This window comes from Falco rusticolus, chromosome 6 (assembly GCF_015220075.1).
Source record: "Falco rusticolus isolate bFalRus1 chromosome 6, bFalRus1.pri, whole genome shotgun sequence".
Taxonomy (NCBI): Eukaryota; Metazoa; Chordata; class Aves; order Falconiformes; family Falconidae; genus Falco; species Falco rusticolus.
In genome coordinates, this window is record NC_051192.1 from 45,934,271 (window position 1) to 45,952,518 (window position 18,248).

The window sequence follows — 18,248 nt, forward strand, 5'->3', positions numbered from 1 at the left end:
CACAGAGGTCAACACCACAATCTTACTGCAAGATCAAAAGCCTCTGTGCATCCGCAACATTTTATTTCCAATCCACTATTTAACATCCCTTAAAATACTCTGGCATAAGCATACAAAACAGAGGAGAAAATTGCATAATTTTCCAGGTAATTATTATCGCTGCATATTTTGTCATTACAGTATTAAACTCTTCTGGTTTACCTTCCTCTTCCTGTACTACTGTTGTTGTGTACTAACTATTAATAATTATGAAAAAACTAAAAAACATTATATTTGAGAAGCCCTAAACAGTTCCCATGTGTTGAAAAAGACTGTCATTGTTTTCTTCAACAAAGAAATTAGTTTTGCCTTCAGGTTCTCAGAGGCATAGACAATTCTGGCAGTAATCACTTTCTGGATGTATTTTGGAGCTTGACATTCATTTTTACATGTGAAAGTTTTTCCCTGCTGTGTAAGGGAACAGAATTTCCATAAAACAGTATTTCTAGATGTTACAGTTGCAAAACAAAAAAATGCACCGCAACTCTCATAACTGGAGGTTATTATCTATTTGTTAAACAGTTTTTACAATGAAACTGAAAGTCATTTTGGCATATATTGCTCTACTGGTTGGAAGAGTTCTCAAAAGAGCAACATAAGAAAATACTGGGAGACCACAGAAGCAGAGGATCTAACATAAGCAAACTAGAGAAAACAAGAAACATTATTCTCCTACATCTTCAAAATAACCAGGAGGCCAAACAGGTGAAGCTGCCCGCGGCCTTGCAGCATCACTAAAATAGGAGACAACTGCTGTAACACAGGCTCCAAACCGACAACCTTCTGTGTCTAGGACACGGACTTGAGGAGAGGAAGGGAAAAACCAGGAATACAGAAAAAAAGGACACTGAAAACGTATCTAACACGGGTTAATCCCCGGCTACTATGAAAAATGGAAGCTCCGAAAAGAGACGGTGTTACCTTATCACCCCGTTCGCTCAGCCTGGATCACATGCAAACGACCCCGCAGGCTTCAGGCTGTACCGAAGAGCACCAAGCGCGGAGCACCCGCCCAGCACCTTCCGCATTCAGCACGGGGACAGCACAAACCCTCGGTAAGGACAGGGGACGCCACGTCCCCGGCAGCCACGGCAAAGCTCGGCGGCAGCACGAACCTGTAACCGCGACAGCCGCGCTCCCCGCCCCGCGCCCCCACCGCTTCGGGGCCGACGCCGAGCGCCCCCCGGCCCCACGCGCGGGCTCCGCCACGCGCCCCTCCCGCCCGACAAGCGCGGCCCGGGCCGCTTCAGCGCGGTCCCCGCACCCGGGCAGCTCCCGCCGCCTGCAGCCGGGGCCCGAAAGCCCCGGGGACGGCCGCTGCGCGCCCGCCGGCACCGCTGTCCCCCCGCCAGCCCCGCGAGGGGTCCCGGGGCGCCGCTCCCCGCCGCCCGGCGGCCGCGCTGACCCGGCAGCGGCGGGCAGGCGAAGCCAGAGGGACGCCGAGCCCGGTGCGTGCGGAGGACACGGGCCCCGCGGAGCTGCCGCCGCGGCCCCGCCTCGGCTCGCACAAGAGCGTTACGGGCAGACAGGGACGCGGCGGCGGGAACGGGGCCGAGGGGGGTGGCGGCGGGCTGACAACAGCCACGGCCGCAGCACGGCGCTTCCCCTTCGGGACCGCCATCGGCGCCGCCCCTCCCGCCGCATCTCCTCCCGCAACAACAGCCCGGGCCCGCCCTGCGCCAGCGGCCGCCGCCCTCCGCCCGGCTGCGGGACGGCGGCGGCGCTCACCGCGCCCTCCCGGGAGGGACCCGGACGGACACCCAGACACACACCCCCCGGCCGGGCGCCGCCTTCGCCTCCTCCCCCCGCCGGCGCTGCTCCTTGACAGTTGGCGGCTGGGCGGGCGCCGCGGGAACGCGAAGTGCGTACGGCCGAGCGGCCGGTAACGGGCCCGCCGCGGCTGAGGCGAGAGGGGCCCCGCCCGCCCGCGCCCCCGCCCCGCACTCACTGCGGAGGTTGTGGATGAGCTCCGAGTGGCTGGCGCCTCCCGACTTCCAGGCCATGGCTAGACACACTCTGCGGAGCAGGTACAGAGCCGCCTTCAGCGCCGCGACTGCGCACAGCAGCTTCCCCAGGAAGGACACAACCTCCAGCGCCGACACAGGCGCCGCCTCCTCGCCGCCTCCTCCTCCCCCCGCCGCCGCCGCCGCTGCGGCTGCCGCGCGCCCGCCGAGGGGAGGGGCCACGCGCCCACCGTCCCGCGCGCCCGACATTCTCCGGCCGCCGCCGCCGCTCCGCCGGCCCGCGCTCGCCCCCGCGCATGCGCGCCCATTGCCCCCGGGCCGCGCGTGGGGACATCTCCGGGCGTGAGGGGGGGCGGGCGTGGGTTGCTCCGCTGCCGCCCGTCAGGGGCCGGTCCCCTCCCGCCCCGCCGATGTGCGGAAGCTGCGGGCAGAGGGAGGCCGGGCCGCCCCTCTCCTGCTCCAGCAGTCCGCGCGGGGCCGCGGTACCACCGCGAGTGCCCGGTCACGCAGGGGCGTGCTTGCTGCCTGCCCCAAGCCCCGGTGCCGGTAGCACCCTCCCGCCCTGGACGGGGGCCTGAGCCCGCCCCTCCCCACGGCCGCAGCCCGCGGCGCCAGTCAGGCGGGCTCCGCCGCAGCGCCCCGTTCGCGGGTCTGATCGCACGGGCAGGGCGGCGGGACAGGCCGGGCCTGTGGGCGCGCGTTTGTGAGCTTAGGAGCTGCGTTAATGAATGAGCTAGCGAAACGGCACGTCGGTATTCCCCCGCCACGGCTTTGGCCGCTCCCGTACGATGTGCCGGCACACGCCGTGTACCCAGGCAGGGCGCCGGTGAGGACGGCGGTCGCCGGCCCAGGCCTGCCGCTTACGGCGGCGGCGCCGCCAGACCCTCGCAGCGGCCCAGCGCGCGCGCCCCGCCGCCCTTGCGACGGAGCCAATTACCGCCGTCCCGCGGCGCGGTGTTTTGCATGGGGCGCGCCTATTGGCGGCGCCCAGCCCGCGCGGGCCAGGCCTACGTGTTGGAGGCTGCCATTGGCCAGCTGGCGCGGGCGGCCCTCCGCCCCTTGCCCCGGCGGCGCGGTAGCTGCCCCCGAGGCGGCGGTGACGGCGGGGAGGCGGGGGGAGGGGGGGGGGCTGCCGGGGGCGGGGGTGGTGTGACCGAACGCAACACAAAAGACAGGGAGGGATGCAAGGTCGTGAGAGCTGGCACCTGTGTGTATGGCTAAACGCTGCCAGGGTGCGATCTACTAGTGCGATGCTGTTGTCGGAGAAAGTTACAAACTAGAATTCCTTTTAAAAGGTGACCTGGTCACAAAATCAGTAGCTCGGAATTTCATAAATGCCAGACTGGTGCTTCCGATGTGGCCTTCACTCTGTGCCAGCGTAGGCACGCGATGAAGTAGGAATCTTAAGGGAAGCCTAGCACCGCCGGTTCCTCCCGCAGCCGGTAGCACAGTGCCGAAAACCACAGAATGCATTCCCTACGGTCACGTTGGATTCCTGGGGACTCCTAAACTCCTTAATAATTAATTTTGCCACCCATATGAATTTACCACCGGTTATTTGTATGTGTTTCTATTGCTTTTAAGGGAAAGCTAATTCCGTTGTTGCAGCTCCTTTCGGGGTACCTGCCGCCAGTGCAGTCAGTTTTGCATTTGTGCCCCCTCCTGGTCCCTGTGTAGGAGCTGCCGCACGCCCCGCACCGCAGTTCCACAGCCCTTCCGCTCCTAACCAAGGGCAATCGCATAGGCTGGGCATCGTCTCGGTACCAGACAGCACGGTTCTCGGTTCTTTGCTTTGGAAACATGAGAACAGAGGTACGTAACTACGCATAGGTAGGCCCTATCAACAGTACATTGTATACACCTTAGAGAAAAACAGGTATCATCCAGCACATATAATTTCAAATACTATATTCTTAAAAGCATTCCTGATACAAAGATACACGCAGCCTAACATACCACCGTGGGAGACACAGATAACATTGTCTTCTGTGCCAGAACCCACCCTGGCACAGATGAGCCTGTTCCAGCTCCACACAACACATACACTCCATCCCTTCATTGCTGCTTCAGGTGAAGAAAATGAAGTGAAGCTGGGAATCTGCTTTTCTGGCTAGCAGTCAGTCCAGGGCAAATCTGGCAGCTGCCCAATGCATATACCCAGTCCCATCCATAGACTTCCCAGACCTTTCCCATCTGGTTCTTTTAATCCTGGTGACAGATCCACTGCTTCATTTTGTATTCCTCATCTAACTTCTCCTAAGCATGATCTGGCAACTGCTCTGCAGTCCGTCAGAGGCTCCTAGCCTGCCCCAGAATATAAAAGGTCTCCCTGTTACATCCAGTGGGCTGGGAAAGAAGGAAAGAAGCCATGGAGTTAGAGGAATTTCCAAAGGGCAGCAAGTACAGAGAACAGACAGACATTGTAAAAATATACACACAAAAGTACTTCATTGTTTTAAATGCAAAAGACATTTTTCTGTTGTCAGATGCAAGCAAACTGCATTGCTTTCACATAGAGAGGTTGTTGGCAAGAAACTAGCTGGCCCATGTTTAAAAGCATTCCAAGGATACTAAGCTCCTTGGGAGACCAGAGTCACAAGAGAAACCATTTACATACAAACTGACGCTGCTTACCAGGAGCAGCTTCAATTAGGGTTAAGTTTGTCACAGCACACAGAGAAAGAGCCCATCTTTGTCTCCTAGGAACTTGCAGACGTGCCCAGGTGCTTTCAGACTGATTGTACCTATTGGCCATCTCTTGGCTACATTCCTGGCATGGCTATTCAGAGAATGACAACAATGTAAGTGTGAGCTTTCCTAAGCGATATCCCGGGTGTCTTGGATGGGTACCAGGCATGTGTGAAGGAAACAGCACTTGGCTTCGCAGGCTTCCATGAGCTTTAAGACAAGCCAAGTTGCCTCAGAGGGCCCTGAGAAACTAATATGCACCAGTTGTGGCAGGTTGTACCCATCTGTGCAGTAAACAGATGTGAGGGTCTCTAGCTCTTTCTACTCCATAATCCCATTTTTTAAACTTATTAAGAGCATATCCATTCAGATACAACTAAAAGCAACATAAACATGCTACAACAGAGTAAAAGACAAGCAGAAATTAAAAAAATGTTTTCTGGCCATCAGCATTCACGTGGAACCTCTCCATCTGCTCCGACACTCAGCATCCCTGTATCCTCTTCCCCCTCACTTGTCCAAACCAGCGTAAGCACCTTAGTCCCTGGATGCCTGCTGTCAGTTGCAGGCACCTCCACCTTTAGCAGGTACAGCCATCTCCCTAGACCCTTCAGGGCGCTGATGCATGGACAGCCCCATTAGGGAAGAGGTACAGGAATGCCAGCAGCCAGAGTGGGCCATCACTTGATTGTTCCAACATGGAGATCCACTAATTGTTAGCACGTTTGATCTCTCTCCTTTTCTGCACATTTACCCGTATCTCAATGCCTTGGCTGTGCTTACACACATTTATATATAACCCCCTCCATGCTACTATTTCTGTTTTGTCCCTTCCCTCCCACCTCATGAACCCATTAGATGTTTTAAATTATTTGAATTTAAAAAGCATATGAAAAGTTGCTCATCACTGTCTGATCCCATCTGCTTCTGCATATACATACCACAAGCAGAAATCTCCTTGTGAAATGTTCCTGCTGAACATTTCCGCAGTTGTGTCCCAAACCCCACACTAATTGGCTTCTACACCTACACTAACTCCTCTCCCTGCCTCCATTCTGGTTTTAACTTAATCACTCTCCTTCATCGCATCTCTTTTCCTGTAACCTCAAGCCAGTTTGGTGTGTACCTTCATTCTGTATTTCCATTTCAGACATTTACATTATTTGAACTCATCACCTCTCTTTCCTCAGCCCTGCACTCAAAGAGGAGGTGAAAAGGACCCAGGCACATCAGTGACATTAGGGAGCAGCAGGACTGGGACCCCTCTGTGAGGGAAGGTGAGACTGGAGCCAGGGATGACAATGCCATACAGCAGGACACCACCCTACGGTGTCCAAGCGAGGCAAGCAGAGCAGGGCTGGGGACGGTAATGGTTTTGCCATCAAGCAAAAGCAACGTGACAAGTTAGGCACCAGTCAGGGGTTTGGCTGGGCACAGGCCCTTCTACGGTACCAGGAGTGGGAGCCCCATGTAAGGGCAGGTAGGACTTATGAATGCGCTCAGGGCCTTGGCACTCAGCTCTTATATCTGCTCTGCAGTACCCTGCATAGCGACTACGCTCGTTCAAGAGATTGAACTGGCCACAACTCCAGGAGTTATGACAGCAGTAAATAATATTTTGGCATCTCCAAATAACTTTATTAAAATATTGTTGAATAATAATTGGGAGAAAGCAGATTATAAGCAAATAGAGTTTAGAATTAGCTTTGTCCTGCCCTAGTACATCCACTGATCTAGCAAGTGGCTTCATTCCCAGGCCCCCTAACCTCTGGCTGAGAGACAGGCATGCTTTCAGTTTTCTTCCCTTTCACTCACACTCCTAGCTTTAGCTGCATTTAAGGATAATCCATAGATGCTCCTTGTTGTCTCAGCTAATACGTTTGGACTCAATGCCCAGAGTCAGCTTCATCTAAACTAAACGTCCTTTTTGACAACCTTAGAAATATTTGATGAGGTGTATTTTCTCCTGGTGTTTGTTTCCTCCTTTTCTTTGTTGATTTAAATCTGCTATTACACTGAAACAACATACTAACACAGTACACATCTTTCACAGTGATCAAACACAGATAATGTATTTAAAGGTTTACAGAGCAGCCCTAAATTCATTGCAGCTCTCACCTTCATCACATAACATGCTGCCAACATTTTCTCAAAAAAACTGTTAGACAGGGAAAAAATATTCTTTCCCTCTTAATGAAAATAAACTTCTATGTCCAAACTACTCCCCTTAATACTTCCCAAATGCTTTTGAACAAGCAATCCTGAGCAAAGAAAGAAATTGTCCAAGAACACAAGATAAAAAATACACACAGAAATCACAAAGTAACCAAGAAAAATATTTGCCTAATAAAACATTTCAATAAGCCTAAAGTGTTATCTCTTCCACTTCGAGCGATCTGTTCTGTAGCTGTATTCTGAGGCTGCCTATTGACCTCCCTCGCAAGTTTTATGAAAATTAGCTGAAAATACCTTTGCAGTTGACAGTGACTTGCAGGACTGCTGTTAGCAGCTTAATGCAGAGTGCCGGAGGTATTGGCTACTGTAGAATGATAATGCTACTGCAGCATGCAACAAAGCTGCTTTAAGGCTTGCAGTGTGGTAAACTACAATCGCATCCAGCTTTTTGAATAGGTTCACTGTTGGATTCTGCTGTACATAATTAGGAAGAAAAAAAAATGTTCCTCAATTTAAGTTCAAATTATGCATAAAGCATACAAAATATCACTGATTTGGTATCACATATGAAGGATTACAAACAGCATAGCGGACTCGATGAGGAACTCAAGAATGCTGTACAGAAAAAATCTGACAGATGGCTTTAGCAGGCAAACTGCAGTAACAGAGGTGAAAGTTTGACCGAGCCACTGCTGCTAATGTTGTTAAGTCCACCCGACAGAACTTCAGAGAGCTGGCAGCAGCAGCTTTGAAAAAGAATGCAGCTGAAAATCAGTTGTAAAAGTAGGAAGGTGCTTGTGAGCAATTGCCGTACTGCACTGTAGCGACTGGACGTAGTCCCACCTTCCGCAATGGCAGCACAGCTGTGTCAGCCTTTAGCTCGCTTTACAGCCAACCTGTGAACTTTTATGGCACAGCCCTTTAGGTCTCAAGTGAAATACGATAAAGTAGCCTGCGCTCGTGTTTGATTTAACAAGGTATCTGGGACCAAAAAAAATTATAATTATTGCTGTACTTCTTTCAGTACAGCAGGAGTCTGACAGAGGGAGGACACTGATGAAAAGCAAAGCTAGACTGGAGATGCTTCGTTGCTGTAAACCCACCGATTTTGAGAAAATAACTGGCGACCTTGCAGAGATGGCACACATGTTCTGGGGAATGCGGCCCAGCCCCGCAGACAGGTGGGCACGCTAGCGCACGGGCACTTCGCCAGTTCTTCCGTTCCGTGGTGTGGCGGCCCGGTGCCCGGCTGGAGGCCCGAGCTGGCCGGGCCGGGCCCCCCTGCTACGCCCGCCCGCCCCCCCCGGACCCTGCAGGGCGGCGCGCCGCCATCCCAGGGCGCCCGCGACCCCCAGTTGCCGGTTAGTGAATGGCCGGGACGGGCCGCGCCCGGTCAGTCCGTCTCGGTAAACGCCGGCAGCTGGCGCCGTGCGGCTGCTACATATGGCCGAGCCGGGCCGTGCGGCCCGCTGCGCCGCTCCCCCGCCATGACCGGCCCCGGCCCGCCCGGGCGCGCTCCCGCGCCCCGCCCCGCCCCGCCCCGCCCTGCCCCAGGTCTGTCCCTCCGCGCTCGCCGTCGCGCCGCAGCCAATCAGCAGGCGCGTGGCGCGGCGGGCGGGAGCCGGCGCGCGGCGGGGGCGGCCATGGAGGAGGTGTGCGCCAAGTTCGTGTCGCAGAAGATCAGCAAGACGCGCTGGCGGCCCCTGCCCGCCGCTGCGCTCCAGCCGCCCGAGCTCTTCGCCACCGGCTCCTGGGACAACGAGGTAGCGGGCGGGCAGGCGCGGGGGCGCGGCCTGTCCTTGCCCCCGGGGCGCGGGACTGGCGGCTGCACCCCTCGCCGCTCGGCCCCCTCAGCCTCCGCCGCTTCGCGTGGGAGAGCGGGGCCGGAGCTTGCCGCCAGCGCCGCCCGGCCCGGCCTTCCCCTGGCTGTGCCTTGCCCGCGTCCCTAAGGAAGCGGAGGGGCCGCCCCGCCGCTCGGCAGGGTTACCTCGCCGGGCCAGCGCTTCCCTCCGGCCGGCGGCGGCTCCCTCAGGAGCGGTGCGCGGCCTGCAGCCTTCCCTGGCTGTAGCGGGAGGGCCGGGACATCTCGGCTGACTCCTAGTTAGATACTTTCACAAGCGTTTTTGAGCAAAACTGGTGGTGTCGTTTCCGTACAGGATAACAGGATCTCTATTTGGTCTGTTGGAGACCTTGGAAATGTGGGCCTCAATGGTGAATATCAAGGAGAACCTCAGCTGCTGTGTGACATCAGGCACGATGGTGATGTTATGGACATGCAGGTAAAATAGCTGTGTTGAAGAGATCCATATTTTTAAGGGCTTGTCACTTAGGAGAAGTAAAGTGATAGTAAGCTGTGAAAACACTATGATTGAAAAAAAAAGCCTTATGAAGGAGAAGGGCAAAACCAATCAGTATCAGTTTCTGGGTTTCTTAGATGTTACTCTAAAATCAGAATTATCATCTTGGAACTGACATCAACTACTAGCATGCTTATTATTTCTCTTTAGTTTTTGGATCAAGAGAGAATCGTGGTTGCCTCATCAACAGGAACTGTAACTGTATTCCATCATCATCAAAATAACCAAGTAAGTAACTTGCACTGACTTAAAGCTGCTATTCTGTGTAATACAGGTCACTTTGATCTTAGCATAAGACTTCTCAAAACTACTAGAGCAAGAAACATTGCATACCAATTTTTTGAAGTGTATTACAAAATGCTTTGGCTTTATACATACAAGGAAAGAAAAAAGCATTTTGCACACGTACTACATAAACTAGATTCCAGAGCCAGCTAGACTGGGGTATCTGCTGGTAACCCAACAATCTATTCACTGAAAACATACTTTGACCGTTTAGATTGTTTTGGGGGAGTTGGTATTAATGGACTTGTACCTGCCTTATCAGAGTTTTTGCGTTCTTGAACTAAATGACTCGTGTTGAATTTCTTCTCATGAGTGTCATGTGAGGGAAGATATGTAAACTCTGTACTCTCCTGCTTTGATTATAAATCACTGAAAACAAATGCGTAATGACTTTAATATAGTCATAATGACACAAGACAGGCTAATATCTGTGTAATAGTTTGATGCGGTACCTAAAATGAATTCCTCACATTCAAAATATAAGTCTGATCTTATATTTTATAAAGGCCTCAGCTCTTTTCCCTTGCCTTTCACTAGACTTATTCCTCCAATCTTTCCCCAGGACACTTCACAATTCATAAAAAAAATTTGTTCTTTGATTTCTAGCACATACAAGAAAGGTGGTTCAGAGATGAAATAGTCAACGTTTCATTTAAGGGTTGTGTGCTCAAGAGCTGAGGAAAATTTAGATCTCTGATTCTTTCTTGTATAGAAGATTCTCATTCCTGTGAGGTAGCGTGGCTTTCCTGGAGCTTTTTTTTCTGGTTTTGTGAGTATTCTGGAAGCTTTGGTCTATCGGGATCGTTATTTAACAGCAGAATTTCATGTCTGGTTACTACTTAGACTTTATCTGCCAACCATCAGTGGGAGAAAGCCCATTATCATGTGGATCAAAACACATCTTGTGGTGGAGCAGCATGTACCGGAGTCATCTGCAACAACCCAGAAATTGTCACTGTTGGAGAAGATGGTAGAATAAATCTCTTCAGAGCTGATCAAAAGAACGCAGTACGAACTATAGGTATGTCAATTAACTGTTCAAGTTCATGGAAGTAGAATACAAGTTTGTAGCATCTGTTGGAAATGAAACTTAAAAGCAGAAATAACTTAAGACAGTAACACCATGTTTGATAGTGGCATTATTAAACCAGGACTTTCTTACTGAAACTTGAGTATGATGTAGCACCTCTGCTTCTCCTCAAGCAAAATCTTTCCTTCAGTGGATGAGGGAGTTCACACAGTGATAAGCCAATTAAGGAAGGAAGTGCTCTGGGATTTCTAGAGGGGGTACTCGTGTGTGTATGGCTGTATATACACACACAAGATAAATCCTATTAACTGCATACAGCCCTTTACTGAATCTCCTTGAGAATTTCTGTAGGAAACCTTTCTGTGCTTTAAAAAAAAAAGGTTGCAGGGCATGAGGCACATTTTATTAGCACATGCACAAAAATATCCCTTTTGAGAGGTTAGAACATTAATTAAAAGGATTATTTTTATTTTAAAATTTTTGTTGCTGTTCTGGTACAAGTTTAATACAAAGAATGCTTTGGCTTACAAGAAACAGATGTCCACAAAAAAGCCCCCTCTTTTTCTCTGGGCAATTGCTTAGGTGCTTACATACAGATTTAATGATGTGCAGGATGCAAATTGTTATTTTTCTTAGTGCTCACTAACTTAGATAGTACTATGTGAAAACGTTTGCTTTGTAGTGGTAACATCAGCCAGTGTCATGCTGCAGTAAGACAGCGCTGAGATTTGCTGGCATGTAAACACTGAATAAATCACATGTGAATTAATTGAGAACTGCCCTTTTGGAAATAGGAAGGGAAATGTTAAAATAGGAATGGTCCGCAAGTCAGTCATACCTATGACCTGGTAAGTGAAGCTTACCTGGACTTATGTGGAAGGGACTAGCACAAACTTATTGACTAGAGATTTTTTTGCAGTAAAAGTTGGAGAGGGGAGAGTGAGCATCTTGAAGATGCTTTCAAATTCTTCAGGATGGAGTTCTGTAGCGTAAGCAATCCTTTGTACTGGTTCCCAATTCAATGACTTCTTGAGATTTTCTAGGTGCTGAGCTGAACCTTCAATATGTTTTAACATGAAGACAGAATTCTTCTACTTCATGAAATATTTGTCAAGTACCTTGTCTTTTTGTTATTGTTTAATGGATTTAGGAGTATAATATTAAGTCAATATGCTTATAGTCAATCATGGTAGGAAAAAAACCTCCAGAGTTAGAGATGATGTAAAAATCATTTTGAGCCATAAATATGTATTACTGCTAAATCACTTGCTGTTATTCTGTCACAAGATTTTAAACCCTTTAGAACTTCAGTGTTCAGAAATCTAAGATTTCTTTTTAAAGGTGTTTTGGTGTGTTTTTTTTTCTTCCTCTTGGCTTTTACTGAAACAGCAGGCAGAAAAGAAAACTAATTTAAGCAGCTGTAACCAGGCATCAATGTAACTTGGCTGTCTCAATATAAGAAAAGGTTTTCATCTTATGCAGCAAAAAATCACCTATATTTTCAGTATAGGCTTACACAAAGAATTTTAAATCACTTGAGGTAAAAGTAGACTTAGCAATGTTACCCCATCATAATCAAGATGAAAAGTTTATGTATAATAACAGAATGAAAATATAAGAATCTTGTCTGTTCTCTCCTAAAGCCTCAGAAGTTTCACCTCAATGCTGTGAAGTGTTTGACATAGTAAGTTACTGTAACCAAAAGAAGCAGCAGAGAAAAGGACCTGAGAAAAGAGCTTTGCCATTTAGTTACTAAGATTAACAAGCATAGCATAATTCTGGTTTGGGTTTAGGGACAGGAATGGATATCACATTCACAGTTCTTGGAAAAGGTCTTAAGTGGGTGAATTAAATGCTTCTGTATACAGCTGCTTAACATTCTCAGGCAGAGTTACTGTTTCTTACATTCAGAACAACTGCATTATGAAAAGCTCCATAGCTTGCCTCCTGTCAGTAGATGCAGAGCATATAAGGAAGACTCTTATGAAAACCATGGACTAGACTAAATTCGTTCCTCTTCTTAAGAACTATAGAAAGAAATGTTAAGAATCAACAAGTAGTTCTGTAAGCACTGCAGCTAATTAAATACAGCTGCTTATGGATTTGTCTCAATAGTGTTTGATACAGGAAGCAAGGGCTCCTTTTTCGCAGGGTACCCTTAACACTGGTCTGTCTCTGTGCCTGAAAATGCAGAGGTTGTAACAATGTTTCAGCAGCTGTGTGCTGCTTTCTGGAAGAAGTTATTTTGTCATAATTAAATGGAGAAGCATTCCTTGAGTTCACCTAACTGCTTTCTTCATCTCTTGCAGACAATGCAGACAGCAGTACACTCCATGCAGTGACTTTCCTTCGCACAACTGAGATCTTGACAGTAAATTCAATTGGACAGTTAAAAATATGGGACCTCAGACAGCAAAAAAATGAGCCATCTCATATATTTTCTTTGTAAGTCTTCATTATTTGTTTTTTACATATTTATGGAGAAACATGCTATTTTCATGTAATCTGATTTAAATCTTTCCTGATACTTATCCCACTGTCAAGAAGGTTACTGAGTTTTTGGGAAAAAAAAAAATTAACTTTTCTGGTATTTAAATCAAAAGCAGACTGCTTAATGGCTGAATTACTATTGTGGCTGAGCATTGTATTTAGGTAGTCTGTTTCGTGATTTAAATCTTAAAGGACTATTGCACCTCTGTACACTTGCTCATTTTTAAGGGGGGGAAAAAAGTAACACTCTAAACTCTTTCTATTTCTCTAATTACATATACTTTACAACTGGATTTTTTTCCACAGGCCTAATATAGTTTCTGGCATTTGAAACTTATTTGAATGATAACTTTGTGCTTTGTAAGGTACTGAGAGAAAACAGAGCTAGACTCAAATCCTGTTGTCATCTGTGAAATTTCCATTGCTGTTAATAGGTTGTGGTTTAGGTACCTGGTTTTGCTAGTGCCCAGTCTCCCTGTGTAACTCTTAGTATATGTTGAAACTAGCTATAAAACGAATTTCAGAGTAACCTTATTATTGTGGGTATACTTAATCTGTATGCGAGGTTTTCTCACTCCTGTAAAGCTGTCAGAGACCATGTAGATGCCTGTGTACCACAGGGCACAGAACCTGATGCTCATGCAGTTGTAGCTGCACGTTAGTGCTGTACCTCTAATTTCCAGTAGATGTCATGTGCCTTCAGGCTGTAGTGTGACCAGATGCTATGGGAATTGAAGCTGCTGTCAATACCGTTAACTTGTTCATCAGTGCTCCTAGGGATTAAGGAGAAAATAGAAGCTGAATAAAGAATTAATGTTTGGGTTGAGATTTTGTTCTGGTGGTTTTTTTCCTTCTCCTTTGCAGGACAGGTGACAGAGTTCCACTACACTGTGTGGACAGGCATCCCAGTCAGCAGCATATTGTGGCCACAGGGGGCCAGGATGGGATGCTGAGTGTATGGGACATCAGGCATGGTACTATGCCGGTGTCCCTGCTAAATGCTCACGAAGCAGAAAGTAAGTATCTGAAATGGAAGGGGGAAAAGAAGGTGGCATTTTACAAGAGTTGCTAATTTCTGTTAAATAAATAACATCAGGTATTGTACCTACAATAGAAAACAATTCCAAAGTTGCTACTTTATACATTTTCGTGTGGCTGGCTTTAGTTTGTTCCTTCTCTGTATGAGACTGTTCTTATCTAAAAGCCAGCTCTAAACTAAAACTAGATCTAGTAAGCAGTTCTTAATGAATTGTTAGAGGTATTTAATCGGAATGGCTCTTTTTTTCTAGAAGGGTAGGTATATAAATTGTCATAGAAATTGATGCTGTGGTATGCAGGTATAGTAAAGCAAGAATGCAGTTACTGAAAAATTTGAAAACATGACGAAGGAGGGGAAACTGAAGATAGTACAGATCCATTTTGTGCCTTCACCATGCTGAAACAGCTTACTTTCTTGGTAACCTTGTATGAACAAGACAGCAATTCATTTTGTGCTGAAAATTTCTTGACTGATGCCACAATTATATTTAAGGAGTAAAAAATGTTAAGTTTTACTTGCTTAAATATCTTCCACAGTTGTGGTATTTAGACACAAAATAATAATGTGTGCATTGGGAAGGAATGCATGCTGTATGCAGATTTAAACTTAATAGTAGGGAAGATGGCATGAGAAGGTATTCAGAATATCTGATTAAGATTTTAATCTTCAACAATTTTTACAGTAATTAAAATGCAACAAAACAGTCTCTTCCCTGCCCTCACCCCCCACCCCTGAGGGAAAACTGTGATAAATAATTAAAGATGGGGTTTTAGGTCTCCTACCCACCCATGCTTCAGAATGGAAGGTCTTGGTGGGGGCCTGGGTTCATCTAAGTTGGGGGTCCTCAAACTTCTTAAACAGGGGGCTGGCGTGCAGATGAAGTGGCTGGCAGTCATCTGTGGCTGCTTGGTTCCAACCCCCCCAACCCCTGGTGGGGGGCTGTCTGTAATACCGGGGGCTGGATTGAGGACACTGGGTGGCTGTATCTGGCCTGCAGGCCATAGTTTGAGGACCCCTGTTCTAAGTGGATGTCCACATCATACTAGCCAAAGTGCACTAAGCAAAGTACTTAATACTTGTTCTGAAGTGGTTTTGCTTGATTTGCTTTTGGTTTGATGCTTTCAGTGTGGGAAGTCCACTTCCATCCCTCCAACCCTGATCACTTATTTACATGTTCTGAAGATGGATCTCTTTGGCACTGGGATACTTCCACAGATGTATCTGAAAAACCGTCTTTTCTTCATCAAGGTAAGGATGTTTGAAGTTAATCTGCACTGAACTTGTCAGTTGGCAACATAATTAAAGTCTATGTTCTTACATGACCCAATTAATAACACAATCCTAATACAGAAAATTAAAAGCTGATACATTTTCTAAGAAAGCAAGCCCTGATAGGCACTTCAGCAAAACTACTTATAAGGCTAACAGTTGTGTGAGGGGTTTTGTGCTCTGGGTTTGGTTTTTGTTTTTTAATCTGCTGTATTCTGTTCAACATGTGAAGGGGCACATCTAGTATTTCAAAGATGGACTGTATTCATTTAATTATAATCTGTATATAGAAAAGACATGAAGGCAGCCTAAGTTAAACATTACTGTCTGAGTGAGATATAAAAAAATGTTCTAATACCAAAATAATTGATACATTGATAGGATAGTGGAATTAGGAATTTACTATTCAAGGTCATAATTGGAACTTTCAATGAATGAAACTGGATCCCTTTATCGTGGCAGGATTTTAATTGAAGATATGATACTGACTTAAACAATTATTTTTACATTCTGGTCCCAGAGACTGCTTAATTGTTTGCTACTTCAGATGGTAAACCGTAGGGAAACGTTCAGATGTCACCTGCTGCCTTTGGCCTCTAAGTTTGTTTCCCTATATAGAACTGAGCTTTGAATACTATAGGATAACTGATTCAATTTGCACTCTGCGTGTTTTCAGGTATATTAGATTCAAACCCTTTAGCACTGCTTCAGCCAGTTTTATGCTGAATGATAGTTCTCAGGGACGGTGAGGAATAAGTGTTACTAAAGCAAAGCTGATGCCCCAAATATAGCAAGACACTATATAAATGGACTTTTGTTCTTGGGTCTGTTCTTGCTTTAATCTGTGGCTAGTAAAACTTGTAGATACTCATGTTGTTTGTTCAGCCAGATGAGTTCCTAACTGCTCTGACCTATTTGTTTTAACTGAGGACAGAGCTGATGGCAGGTTTCTGTAATCAAGTATTTGATTTTTTTAAAGCTATTTTTTCCCTTTGTTTACCAGAGAGATGACAACATCTGTTAACTAATCTGAAAAGTGACGTAAATATAAAATGGTATTTCCATTATGTCTGTCCCATACCTACTATGCTTCTCCAAATTCTGAGAATACATAAACTAAATTGGAACTTATTTCCCTCTACTTTCAGGAGGAAGAAGTGCTACCTGTTTTTCCCACAATATCATTAACCAGTCTGTAGTAAGTGCCTGGCTAAGCAACGATCCTACCAAAGACCGCATGGAAATCACCAACTTAATTCCAAATCAGACTCTGTCTGTGAATAGTTTAGATATTCTAGGACCGTGCCTAGTATATGGTACTGATGCAGAGGCTATTTATGTGAACAGACAACTTTTTGCATGAAACAACTGCAGTATGCCTTTGAAGTACTGATCATGTTGAACTACTGGGAAGTGTCAGGTTCATTCTTAACGATAATCATCAGTCTTTCATCAGCATGCAGGGGAAGGGCCTACAGCTTGGGTCTAGTACTGCAGAAGAAATGTAAGGTACCTCAGATTTTTGACAGCTGTCACTTGTTACTGATGGTCCAGCATAGGTAACTCATTTCTTCCTTGGTGCCTGTTGGGTTTTTGCAAGCGGGAAAGTAGTTGCTAGAGCAAGATATTTGCTGTAAAATTATGTCCATAATACAAATGTGTATAAACAGTGAAGAAAAACTAACACCTTGATTTTATCCCCTGCCCTGTAAAGATATTTTTCAAATATTAATTCTAAGGCCAAACTATGGGGGTTCTTTGAAATTCTTTTTATGTCACCTGAGAGAGATGGGGGTTTTTTTTAAGCTGAGGGTTTTTTATGTATCTAGGGGAACAGAACTTTTTATGTTAGTTCATGAGAACTGGAAAGAAGTGTTAAAACTTTGAAATGTGAAAGGTTCTGAAGGAATCTTAGCATTTTAGTAACATTATTTTAGATCATTTACAGCTTCATCATGGATGCTGCATGTTAAAACTCTATCTTGATAATGTGCCAGTAACTCACAGATAAGTCTTCTTTATAGTTAAGAGGTTGTAATTGACAGATGTGTTGGCTGTGTTTTCAGGTTTGAGAATAAGACTTTCTAAACATGAGACAAAATCTCACAGCTGGTCGGTTGCAATCTTTCTGAAATTCTATTTTTTGGTTAGTGTTCTACCTGCCTTCTGTTGCAGAGAACCCTTTCTCTCTTTAATAAAACGTTTTGCACAAGAATACCAGTCTGACTTATTAAATTAGTTCTAGCAGATGTACTTGTAGTCATCTTTGGAGAAGGGCAAATCACCCGCAGTTACCTGGACTGATCCTGGGGACACAATCTGAAGGACAGAGGAAGACCTGAGGCTTCTACAAGGTTGTACATGGCGTTTTCCATCAGAACCGCTTTAAAGCGTACTTCCACGTCGGCCAGAACAGCCTCTTGATGCGTTGTGGTGACAGCACCTTACCTGACCAGATCGCTTGTGCGGCGGGCTGGGGCAGGGCTGCCCCGCCGGGGCCGCCGCGGGGCCGTCAGCGCGCCGGGAGCTCCGCGCCCCCTTCGAACGGCGCTGCCGCCGGGACAGGAACGGCCAAGGCGCATCTCTAGGGGTAACCGATAGATTTTTCCTTCCTGGCCACTTGCGCGTGTTCGTCCGCAACGAGTCCTTCGTTCAGGCATCAACCGGATCGCGGGGGCTCGCCAAAACTTTCTTCCTCGTTACAGAACCGGTATTTATCCGTCAAGCTCGGTACTGCCACGGAAGCAAAAAGCAGTGCCCGGCACCTGGCGGGGGGTGGTGTCTGGTGTTTGTGGTTCCCCCTAGCAGGCCTGCCCCCGTTAGCCGCACACCGGGGGTGCCGCCTCGGCTCGTCCCGGGGCGGGCGGCGGCCGTCGCGTTCCATCCGGGTCGGGGCGCCGGGCGCGCAAGGC

The 18,248-nt window shown here is 47.4% G+C and overlaps 2 protein-coding genes and 1 long non-coding RNA gene across 8 annotated transcripts in view; 1 reads left to right on the forward strand and 2 right to left on the reverse strand.

The window, feature by feature from the left end:
* PCMT1 (protein-L-isoaspartate (D-aspartate) O-methyltransferase) overlaps positions 1–2,174 on the reverse strand; it is a 36,016-nt gene extending 33,842 nt beyond the window's left edge. The window contains exon 1 of one of the 5 annotated variants that reach the window (XM_037391433.1): positions 1,988–2,174. In XM_037391433.1, the coding sequence (XP_037247330.1) occupies positions 1,988–2,042 (55 nt within the window). In that variant the 5' untranslated portion in view covers positions 2,043–2,174. Of the gene's footprint in view, positions 1–960; positions 1,076–1,987 lie in introns of those variants that run through there. The other 4 variants (XM_037391434.1, XM_037391436.1, XM_037391437.1 and 1 more) reach the window with 4 other exon arrangements.
* NUP43 (nucleoporin 43) lies at positions 1,023–17,551 on the forward strand. Of its 2 annotated transcripts, none has more exons than XM_037391432.1 (8): positions 1,023–1,094; positions 9,023–9,145; positions 9,374–9,451; positions 10,352–10,529; positions 12,848–12,983; positions 13,893–14,044; positions 15,193–15,315; positions 16,485–17,551. In XM_037391432.1, the coding sequence occupies exons 2-8, from the start codon at positions 9,134–9,136 to the stop codon at positions 16,697–16,699; spliced, it is 894 nt and encodes a 297-aa protein (XP_037247329.1). In that variant the 5' UTR covers positions 1,023–1,094; positions 9,023–9,133; the 3' UTR covers positions 16,700–17,551. The 2 variants fall into 2 exon arrangements, with proteins under 2 accessions (XP_037247329.1, XP_037247328.1); XM_037391431.1 differs by lacking the exon at positions 1,023–1,094 and adding an exon at positions 8,467–8,629.
* Positions 3,897–8,042, reverse strand: LOC119149761. Its single transcript, XR_005104857.1, has 2 exons — positions 7,161–8,042; positions 3,897–4,349 (listed from the first exon to the last, which is right to left on the reverse strand). It is a non-coding gene; the product is annotated as an uncharacterized LOC119149761 (long non-coding RNA).
* Positions 17,552–18,248: the final 697 nt, after the last annotated feature.